At 35.3% G+C, this 12483-nt stretch overlaps 1 protein-coding gene across 3 annotated transcripts in view; it reads right to left on the reverse strand.

Moving 5' to 3' along the window:
- RASA2 (RAS p21 protein activator 2) overlaps positions 1-12483 on the reverse strand; it is a 111341-nt gene that overhangs the window by 81559 nt on the left and 17299 nt on the right. For all 3 annotated transcript variants that reach the window (XM_063114534.1, XM_063114533.1, XM_063114535.1), the window contains exons 2-3: positions 6160-6277; positions 1316-1419 (exon numbers count right to left, since the gene is read on the reverse strand). In XM_063114534.1, coding sequence (XP_062970604.1) covers positions 1316-1419; positions 6160-6277 — 222 coding nt within the window. The remainder of the gene's footprint in view (positions 1-1315; positions 1420-6159; positions 6278-12483) is intronic.

Here is a 12483-nt window from a genome sequence, read left to right on the forward strand (position 1 = left end):
TTCATTCATAGCAACACCATTTGGAATACTAAAAAATGGGAAATGTAAATGCTCACCAACAAGAGAGTGATTAAAATAGTATAGTTGTATATATAGGATATTATATAATATTTTTGAAAAATATTAGTGACACAGGGAAAGGATAATTAGATAACATTAAGTGAAAAAGAAAAAAACTGAATAAATAGTACAATGTAAAAATATAAATGCACAGTACAAAGAGTGGGAAGAAATATACCAAATTATTAACTGTAATTATATCTGTGCAGAGTCACTATTGGTCACTAAGAACATGTAACAGTTTTATAATGAGAAAAATATATTGTTTTAAAAGATTATTTGATTTGCTTAAAAATGATTTTGGCAAAATTTAAAGAAGGTTTGTCTGAAAAATGTTGAAGCCAGATTTAAAATTTAAAAAGAAGTAAGTAGTAAACGGAAGATGGACATAGACCATTTGGTTAAGACATTCAATAGCGACAGTGGAGAAACATTAGAAGTTAGTTAAAAGGACAAAGTCTGATAAAGTTTAATTTTTTAAGCTGTAGGAGACTTGAGCATTTTTCAAATCAGAAAGGAGAGATGAGATGATGATATTCAGGACACTAAAAAAGAAAGAGGATAATACATGTAAATTAAACCTCTACGTGTTATTAAAATACAAAGATAGTAGTACAAAAACTATGAATGTGAAAAACTATGAATGTGACACATATGCACCCCGTTAGCTTTGTGCTAGCCCACAGATCACACCACAGCCTCAATTATTTAAGAAATGTATTTATTGGTTACCAATACAGCCAGGGAGAAAACGTAAAACTAGATTAAAGTGAATTAGTACTCCTATCAGAAAAACCTCAAGAACAGATGTTCTTTGGAGGGATCAATGCTGTGATCTTTGTACAAAAACATTATTTGAAGCATTCAACAAATTCTTACCTAACATTTAGTAAATGTAAGGCATATGTCTGTGAGACACAGACCCTCCTTTTATAAATATCACATTTAACTAGAGAGTCTAGGTATTAAACAACTAATGAACAGGCATAATGAGTACTATGGAAAGAGAACCATCAGGTAGTATGGAAAGAGATGACACAGTGACTAGGGGATCAGCAAACGCCTCCCTGAAGACGTATCATCTAAGATGAGCACACAAATTAACAATCAAATTCACAACAAGCATGTAGTCTAGAGGAAAGGCTTAGAAATGTCCAGCATATATTATTCTGCAGTTTTCAACACTTCGTACTCAGAGAAAGAATGAATGTAAGCACCAATGTTGTGATTAAGGATAATCATGAGCATTACATACCTATTCGAAGGTCTCTTTGTAAAACATTCTTATCATAAACATAGAAAGACAAATACTGAAAAGTTCTTGGAATCTCAAAGTAAAATTCTTCACTGAAAAATGGGCTAGAGAGAAAAGGGAGGAAAGCTCATTACTTCAAATAATATCAAATAATTAAATAATTGATGTCACTATTAATAATACTATTAATACTCGAATAATATCACTTTCGAATAACATCACTTTCAATAAAATCAATGAAATTATTGACTAAACCACTGCAGAAAAGAACTTCAAAAGCTTTACAATAATTCTCAGTGATAACTTTCAATAAATCCTATACAAATTAAGCTAAATTGTGAGAGGACCTCAGTTGCCAGGATGAGCTCTGAACAAATAGCTTTTCAGGAGTCTGGTAGAAGACACAGTAGATACAGCAACTGCCTGGGGTCACACTCACCTAGCATGGACCATGAGAGCTGAGGATAGTGTCATTCACACCAACATTGTCGTAGAATATGTAAAGCTATAGTAATCACAATAATATATAACACCTAAAATGCTTAAATGTTATATAAACTATTTAAAAATATATTTAAAAAATTAAAACAGGCTATTTTAAAATCAACTTTACTGAGGTATATATTGCATACAATAAAATCCAATTTAAAGTATAGAGGTTGATGATTTTTGATAAATTTATTAACCTGTGTAGGCTCCACCCCAATCAAAATATAGAACATTGCTATCTCCCCAGGAAGTTCCCTGATGGCCCTCTGCAGTTACTCCACCATACCTGCCCACAGGTAACCAGTGATCTGATTTCTGTCACTATAGAGCTATTCTAGAATTGTGTATAAATGGAACCATATAGTATGTTCTGTCATGCCCAGCTTCTTTCACTCAGTTAAATGTCTGTGAGGTTTTTTCCATGTTGTTGTGTATCCAGTAGTTCATTTGTGCTGCGTAGTATTCCATTGTATTCCACAAGCCATTCTCCTAAGTGATATCATTTGAGTTGTTTCCAGTTTGGACTATTAAAAATAAAGCTGCTATGAGCATTTTTAAACAAGGCTTTTTGTGGACATATGCTTTCAATTCTTTTGGGTAATTAAAACGAGAGTATAATTGATGAATTAAAGGGCGGGTAAATCTTTAATTTATAAGAAACTGTCAAACTGTTTTCCAAAGTGGCTGTACCATTTACACTCCTGCCAGCAACGTATGAGAGTTCCAGTTGCTCTGCAACTTGGTACTGACAGTCTTTTTAATTATTCTAGTGAATGTGACATAAGTTTATACACCCATGTAATCTCTATACTCCTCAAAATATAAAACATTTCTACCTCCCCGGAATATTCCTTGTGCCTCTCTGCAATCATCCCCACCATACTGTCACAGGAAACCAATGACCTGAACTCTATCATTACAGATTATGTTCTAGAATCTACAGTGACAGAAATGGTTTTAAACTGCATTTCCCTGATTACTAATGATGTTGAACATCTTTTCACGCGCTTCTTGGCCTTTTGTGAAATATCTATTTGAGTCTTCTTATATTTTAAATCTGGCTGTCATCTTATTGCGTTATTAGGGTTCTTTTGTTTTGTTTTTAAATAAATTCTGGATACAAGTCCTTTGTCAGAATATTTTCTCACAGGTATAGCTTGCCATTTAATTTTCTTGATGGTGTCTTTTGAAGAACAGGAACCTCTAATGTTGATGAAATATAATTTTTCTATTTTCTTCTTTTATGATAAGGACTTTTTGCATACTGAGTAAGAAATTTTTGCCTATCAACAAGTTGTGAAGATCTCCTCCTAGGAAAAGCTGATTTTTGTAAGTTCACTTTAAGAAAGCTATTTTGAAGGCCGACCCTGTGGCTCACTCGGGAGAGTGCCGAGGCCGCGGGTTCGGATCCTATATAGGGATGGCCGGTGCGCTCACTGGCTGAGCGTGGTGCGGGCGACCCCGTGCCAAGTGTTGCGATCCCCTTACCAGTCACAAAAAAAAAAAAGAAAAGAAAGAAAGCTATTTTGATAATATTTAAATTCTTCTATGAAGACATGAATCTCTGAAATGCTAGTGAATATCTTTTGTCAAGAGTATCTCTTTCCCGAGAATGTTTAAAGAACAAAACCATTCTTTAAAAATATCACCATGAAATGCAATATCTTTAGGATGGTCATAGCTAAAAGAGAAGCTGAAATGCAAAGTAAAATATTCCTACAGAAGTCGTTTATGACCTTGTCCAGAAAATAGTTGACTCAGCTTTTCAGTTGTTACAATGCCTGGCCAAGTTTTGTCACTATATTTTTCACTTCAAATGTATCCAAAATAAACTTTTTAAAGTTTATCTGTCAAAGTAACTAAGTCTTCTAATTAGTCTCAACATGGAAATCAATGTAAAAACAACTCTTAGGCAAAGACATGATGTGTAGGTATTTCTCTCCTTTGTATCATTTTATAAACAATTATAAAATGGAGAGTTTCCTTTACATATGACACATCAACATTCAAACATTATTTTTAAAGCACATTCTAAAGCCAAATAAGAATGACATGAAAATTATTAAGTTATATGTTTCACCATATCATCACGATCTCAACAATCTAATCTCCACATCTGGGTGCCCACATTTTTATTTTACAAATAAATTAATGAGTCAATTCATTTGAAGAAAACTTTTCACCCAGGTTGGTAAGGAGGCATGACTAGATTTACATAATTTCAAAAACAAAAACAACACTATGCTAATATAATCGAACTATGATCATGCATGACTTCTGAGGAAATTCCTGATGTGGGAAAGAGAAGTACCAAGTACAAGTAATGCTACTGTTACTCAGTTTGTTTATATACCACCTATTTCCTAAAAGGACTTGAGGGAGAGGTTTAGGAGCTATAGCTTCCATATGTGACTCCTACTTAGCTGTTATGAAAACTCTATATCCAGACTACATATAAAAACTATAATATCCAAAACCTATAAAAGATCTAAATGCTATCTACTGACTTTCGGCTTAATAGCTTATCCCAATATCCACATGGATAGAGAACAATGAAATGAAAATAAGGTGAGCAAGGATTTTTACTACAGATTCTTTCACCCTCTAACACAAGGAAAAATACTAAGGGGTACCCAGAATCCAAGAAGCATCTAATCTAACTATACTGAAATTACGTAAGGAAATCACTGCTAGCCTTAAAATACCTTTTGAGTTGCTATGCACCTAGTAAAATAATTTAAGATGGATAAAGAAAACTGGTTTTATCGTTTTCCCCAACACAAATACGTGGAGAGGCAAAGGTTAAAAAAAAAAAAAAAGTAAGGTAATGTCAGTCACTCATTTTTGAGGCTACATATTACAAACTATCACAAGTAACCAATTTATGGACAGTTACAAGTTAATTTTATATAACACTGATTATTGTGTGTTACAGAATCAGTGTACACTAAGTAACAAATTGTGATTTAAATAGTTTCAGGTCCCCATCTCAGTTTTGTTTCTAACTTCTTTTATTATGTGACAAATTATTCAGCTTTTCAGTGATTCAGTTTCATCATTTATAAGTATAAGTAAAATATTATATATTTATAAATTTATGTTTGCAAATATAAAGAACACCAAAACTCTAATATAACAGGGACAGTTGACTTATGACTTGAAGTGCATTACTTCATATCTTTTTGGGCTACTAAAGTATTTTCAGTTTTTATAATATCTTTCCTATGAAGAACTCAATAGGCATTTAAAATTATAAAAACTGAAAATAAAAACATAAAGGGAAACTTCAGAGAAAAAAAGGCAAGTGTAAAGAAAAAAAGATGTTTAAAAAAAGGCACCAAAAACCAGATTCCTGAAATACAAGTGATCTGAAACACAATTCATGCAAGTCATGGCACTCAATATTTCATCCACCACATGATCTTTCCAATAACTCCCATACACTTGCTTTGCCTCTTGTCTTCGAAGAAGACTGCATCCTTCCAGCACAGCTCCGCACTAGAATTAAATCCACAAACACTGCTACAGGGCAGAGATGGCACATTCTAATTTTATGAATTAGAAATTACTATGATACTCTCAAAGTGCAATTACACTTTCAAAGATGAGAAATCTACCTAAGGGTTAATTTCCTGGCAATGCACTACTAAGTTAAGTGACTTGTATGAACCTTAAGAAGTAATTTATTCTTTAGAGAAATAAAATTATGATGTACTTTGAGGAAAGTTCAAGCAAATGGGCAAAATTTTGCCTAAAGAATGAACTGAGGTACTCGATAGTTGTTTTCAAAAACTTAAGATGTCATGTGAAAGATGGATTAAAATTTTCTCCAGAAATGCAAGTGACAGAATTAGGAACAATTAAGATGAAGATACATTGTGAGCAATGAAAAGCCACATAAAAGTAAGCACTGTGTCTATCTTCTTCCCACAGATGTATGAATAAATATAACCTAGCAAGTTACTGTCATAAAGTAGGTTCTCATTTTAATAAACATTAATCAACTAAATATAACTGATTCCTAAGAGGGAGAATAGTTCACAGAACAAATAAGCTGCTTAGGAGGCAGTAAACTCCTTCATCACTGGAACATTATTAAGCAAATACAAGATGACCACTTATCAAAGCTATTATCAGAAGGAACCAAGCCACAAGGTGGTTAGTCCAGCTCAATGAACATTAAGACTCCTTCGAACTCTGAGATTCTGCAATTCTAAAGATAAATTCAGATGTAAAATAAAAGTAAAAGTTTCAGATGAAGAAAGACTTCTTGATGATTACTATCTGGAAAATGCATAAAATTTACCAATCAATATATACCATATGAATGATAATTTACCAATTTTTCTACCAACCTTAAAGATTTTTCAACAACTTGGGTACGATAAACTTCTTCCTGGTCCAAGTTTATGGTACAGAAACAATCTCTCATTTTGTTGGGTCCAAGATATGGCAATAAATTTTTTGCTTCACCTGTTGGCACAAAAATTCATGTTAAATATCACCAGCTGCTTCACGCTAAGCCTTATGCAGGATGAATTCAATCTGAAAGAACATACCACATGCAGCACAGGAAAAAAAAACTAGTGGTTAGAGAAAGATCAACTGGTCTAAAGGAGACTGGTAAGACCAAAAGGAGAAGCTGTATATATAAAGGGACATGTGTGGTTATATTGTATCATTGCATCCCTGGCTCCTATGAAAGGGAAATCCACCTCTTGTGCTCTCCATCCCAACCTACCAGCACTACCTTAAGGTCTTTCCTCCTCAATTAACCCCTCTTTCCCAAATCAGCATTAATTTTCCTCTCTGGTAGATTGTTCCCATCAGCATATAAACAAGTATGGTAATTTCCCAATTTTAAAAAAGCAAACAAAAATCTCCCTTGATTCTACCCTTCTCCCTCTTAATATCACTCCATTTCTAGACTCCCTTCTCAAAACTTCTCAAAAGCATTATCTCTAGTCATTGTCTCCACCTTTTCACTTTCCATTTATTCTTTGATCCTCTCCAATCAGCTTCTGACCCCACCATGACACTGAAACTGCCTTAACCGAGGTCACCAATGCCTTTCAAATTGCCAAGTCCAGTGGTTATTTCTCTGTTCCCATCATACTCTACCTTGCAGCACCAGTTAACACAAGTGAACATTAGGATCACTCTTTAAAATGCTCTTTTCTCTTGGCTTCCAAAACACAATTATTTCTGAATTTCCTCCTACATCACTGGCCCTCTGCTGACTTCTCCTTCTTCAAACTTCTAAATGCTTTGGGGCTCAGTTCTGGACCTCCTTCTCTTCTTTCTCTATGCAAATTCCTGCAGTACAAGGGTTAATGTTGATGCCTCCCAGATCTACATCTATAGGTTTGACCTCTCCTCCTTAACACTAGATGTGAATATTCAACTGCCTCCTTGGATAACCAGTGGACATCTCAAATTGAACAAGTCTCAGACAAACCATCTAATTTCCTCCCCTAAAAAATGCTCTTCTCCCAGCCTACCACCATCTCTCCCTCTTATTCTCACCACCCTCTCATTATCCCTCCCACCCCCATATCCAGTCCATCAGCAATCTAGCAGACCTCCAAAATAAATCACAAATCTAACCACCTTTCCTCGCCTTCACTGGTAAAACCCAAGTCCAAGCTACCATAAACTCTTGTCTGGACACACATGAGTTTCTTAACTTATGTTCCTGCTCCCACTTTTGCCCCTCCTAATATCCATTCTCCATCAAGCAGTGTGATCTTTTAAACATATTACTCAGGTCAGTCACTCCCTTGCTCCAATACCCCACTATTTCACTTAGAATCAAATCCCATTTCTATGCCATGGTCTACACAGCTCTACTAAACTGTCCTCTCTGACCTCTTCTACTCCCACTCTCCCCAGATTTCACTTTCTTCCATTTATCAACCATGCCAAGACTGTCCAAGCCTAGGGCCACTGTCTGGAATGTTCTACCTCTAGATCTTCACATGGCTGGCGCTTTCTTATCACTCAGGTCTCAGCTCAAATGTCACTTCCTCAGAGGAACTTTTCCTGACTATTCTATCAAAAGTAGATAATCCTGGTACCATATTCTATTTTTCTGTTTTGTTTCTTTGGTGGCATTCATAACTATTTAAATCTCTGTTAATTTTTACTTAAGTATTTATTTTCTGGTTCTCCCACTCTTGAGGCTTAAGAACTTGTTGATCATTAGGTTCTAAAATAGTGACTATCATACAACAGAAACTTCAGAAATACATGTTGAAGGAATGAATATTAAAGAAACCAATACCAGTGTACTAAATTATGAACTCAAGGCCGCTGGTATAAGGGAAAGAGCATTACCCTAAGAATCATGAAACCAGTGTGCCTGTCTTACCTCTACTACTACAACTAAGATTTGTCTGAAGTCATGTGTCCACAGGCTACTAAGCAGACACATGACTTCAGACTAATCTCTGAAGTACAGCTTTCCTGATGAAACTTTGAACTGGGTAAACTCAAGTCTCTTTATGCTTATCAACCTTGAAACTAAACACCATCTAAACCATCTATATTAAAGAAGTCTATCAAAATCTTAAGAAGCACCTATAAAAAACTCAGTAAACAAATAATCTTTAAAAAATTAAAAGAAAACAAATGAAAAGGTACCAGTAAGATACTCATTGTTATTAAATTTGTCATTGAGAGATTAGGAAAAAAATCAAGTTACTACTTACACAGAATAAACAAATTTACGTTCATGTAAAGTCAGAATTAAATAATCTAACCTTTTAAATGACCCCAAATTTGCCAAAAATGGGTTGGTACTTACAAATAAGCCAGTTCCCTAACAGGAAAAATGACATATATCTGAATATGCATTCATCCATTCTCCTCTTCCTCAAAAGACTAGATATCCCTCCTCTTATCCAAAGCTCATCCATCTACCTGTGCCCCATTCCCTTTCGCTCCCTCCAGGACACTGTCCAGCAATTCTATTTTCAAATTTCTCCCTCAGCCTCTCCTTCTTCTTTGATACCTCCCCTCTGCATAATCCAGAGGATTTTTTTTTCCAGCCAAACGTTCAACTAGGTCTCCATATAGGGCCTGGAATATAAAAGAATTTGGAATCAGATCATAATAAACATGCTTCATTCACATCAGTGCAGTTTGTGAAAACAATACTGTACAAATGTACACATATTCTACCACTCTCTCCCCCTTTGAAGAGGGAGACAATAGGATTATTTTGTCTGCTGAATCTAAGAAACTTAACATTATCATATATTTACTTAGAATAAATAACTTAGGTTCTATGTAATATAAAAATGCACCCACCACCACTTCCCACAAAAGCAGTTATCATAATCTGTACTTCTGAATATCCACCACTGACTAAAGTATAAACTATGTTGAAATTTAATTCAACTAATCAATGCCCAGCTCACCAATCAATAACTCACATTTGCTGTTCAGATCAGCTATCAGAACTTTAAACTGTAATTCTAAACTGCAGTAGTAACTGATTGGCACTTTATAAACAACATAATCAAAAGTGAAGTAACTAATGGTAAGAGACATAACGAAAGTAATGCTGTACCTATTATATCTTTAAGCAGAAAAAGAATGTGTTAAGAGCACACACTTCACATCAAGCTACAGAAAAAGACAAAAGTGAAGAACTTTGGAAGATTGCATTTGTTTGTGTGTGATATCCATGTAGGGCCTCACTAGCTCTAGCCAATTTAGGTATATAAATAAGTATGTGCACTAGACAAGGAAAAAAATCTATTGCTCCTTTAAAACCAACCTTCTTGAAATCTTATCCTATAATCTCTATCTCAAATACTTCCTTTCTACCCACAGCCTAAACATGCATTTTGGCTTCAGATCCTACTCCTTGTCTAGAACCTTCAAGAACACTAATACTAAATGCTACCAAATCAAATGATTTACTTGTCAGTTCTCACCTTATTTGGACACTCTTCGGTACTGACAACACTGACCTTTCTCAGTTTAGGTAACCCATTCTAATAGTTTTGATTGTACTCCCTCTTTCAGGCTTTTCATCCACTAACTGCATCTTAAATGTGAGGAAACTTTTCGCACCACTTAATTTATCATACAAGTGGAGAACCAATTTTAGGTATTTTTTCAATGTGTCATTATAAAACAAAAATAGACTAAAAAATAAATAACAGTTTTTCAACATTGTTTGACAGAATTACTTGTAATATTTCTCTACTTATCTACAGCTCATTTAATTACAGCTAGCTATAAGGAGAATTGGGTTCTGCACCTGTGGTAGATATGGTGAATTAGTGTTCAACACCCATTCCAACCTCCTTCAGTGTGTGCCTTCCTGTAAGGCAGAGGACAAAAAAACTAAAATTATATTTTCCAGTCTCTCTTGCAGCTAGGACTATGGATATGATTTAAGTTCCAATCAGATGGACTCACTAGAATTTTGGAGAACAGAAGAGAAGGGGGGTTGAATTTAGGCTGCTTCTACTAGCAAGCACTGTCATGGAGATGACCATGTTCTGCAGCAGCATTTGCAGAAGTCCTGGTATTCAGTCACAGGTTTCATGGATATTAAGAAGAAGGGCACAAGGCATCCATTCTGCGGTACAGCTTACGGCAGGCATAGACTGGCTCTAGAGCCAGCAGCAGTAACCAAAGCTTACTGATAAAGGTGGCTGCTTGCCGATGGCTGTTTCCTAATAGTGGCAGATCCCAGATCACAACAGAGGTAGTGCGGTTCAAAGACAAGCAGATAAAAGTTACAGCTTCCCGATTCTGCAGGACCCTTTCTGATCCTAAAAGAGGTAGTAACTTTCTTGGTGGCTCAGCTGCAATGTGGCTTTTGAAAGTCATTCCTGAAAATTCAGCCTAAAGTCTGTTTCTTCAGTCTTCCCAACAATTCTACAAGCCACTTAAAGTCTTTAAAAAGTCTTTGCTTAAACTAGCTAGAGTTGATTATATAACCTAATCTTGACCAGTTTCTCTTCTAACCTTTTGCTTCTAACAAATTAGAAATCCCACCTTACATTACTGGTCATCAGAGTTTGGTAAATCTGTCAGCTAGATGTGGCTCTCTGGATCAAACACGGACTCAGAAATTATGAAGCAATTTCTCACTGAAAACAACTTTCACAGTTCCATCAGATAGTGCGTTGAATAGCACGGTACACTAAAAAGGTGAATGCTTCAACTTGGGAAATGGAGACAAATGGATCTTAATTCTATGTAAGGTTGGATCTGCCTTTGGAAAATATTTCTTCACCTTCTGCTGTAGCATTTGAATGTGTTTTTAAAAATATGCTCAATAATATAATATCATGTTTCCATGAATTTGAGAGTATAAAATTCTCAACATTCAAAGCATGTGCACTACATTTTGCGTAACTCCATCTTATCCTTAAATTTACATATCATACTTGATCATAAAGTAATAAGACTAAAGTGTTCAAAACATTCAACATATTGTTGAGATATGACATTTGAGCAAGCCAGCTGAAATAATGGACATGGTTTTCACTTGCATTTGAATGAAAGGAAACAATATTTTTATAGCTCAGCCCTCACTTCAAAAATTCTGTGCATTTTGGGGGGAAAAAAGTAGCTGAGGGCATTCCATACAAAGAAAAATAATGTTGCACATGCACAGAGGTAGGACAGAACACAGTGTGTTCAAGGAATCAAAAGTATAGTACTGCAATATGTAGCAGCAAACATTTGTCCTATAAAGACAGATATATTACCCCTAAGGCAAATAGTGTAGATTTGACTATATCTACAAGTTTTACTATTTTCTTCAACAATGAATCAAGATCAGGAGTCATATAACTGACAATCAACTGTTCCTCTATGAAAAAAAGGAGGCTGGCATTCAAGCACAACTTATTTTATTCTGTAGCAACACCTTTTCCTGTTGAGTTCATAGCTGGTACTCCTTAAGCACTTTTCTAGTATATATTATTACTTATCACATAACTTAAACTAATTTTTTTTTAAGTCTCCTGTCCTAAAACATGGATTTTCAAAGATGAACAGACTAATCCTCCATCGGGAGTCTCTTCTCTTTCACAAATGTACTGCAAGTATGCCAAGAAGACCTTCAAACCACACATCAGTGGTTTTGTCCATAAAATGAAATATCCTCTTGCCCACACAAGTGACAATAATTGTTTTCCCTCATCATACATTTCCTATAATATCTTAAATAAAACACTGTTTAGCTTTGATCCCCATCCTTCATGCCTTTCTAATACACAAACACACACACGCACACCTACATACTCCTTGCTCAAAAGCCTTTAATGGCTCTACCCTATCTACTACTGCCCATTTTGCAGGATAAAATCTAAAATTCTTTAGTCTGGCATCAAAACCCTCCCTAATCAGGTGCCATCTACCACATGTTCAGCCTCATCTACTTAATCTTCAACCCTACAAGTTATGCTCCAGCAGTACTATACTTTTGATTCCTTGAACACACTGTATTCTGTCATACCTCTGTGCATGTACAACATTATTTTTCTTTGTATGGAACGCCCTCAGCTACTTTTTTCCCCCAAAAAGCTCTGCTTAAGGGCATCTGTTTTACAGTCCTCCCTCAATTCCTAGGTAGTCATGTCATTCTCTCCCCTGTGTCCCTACTGCATATATGTACTTCCACTATAGCCATCATTTTGTATTGCACT

This window comes from Cynocephalus volans, chromosome 11 (genome assembly GCF_027409185.1).
Source record: "Cynocephalus volans isolate mCynVol1 chromosome 11, mCynVol1.pri, whole genome shotgun sequence".
NCBI classification, from domain to species: Eukaryota; Metazoa; Chordata; class Mammalia; order Dermoptera; family Cynocephalidae; genus Cynocephalus; species Cynocephalus volans.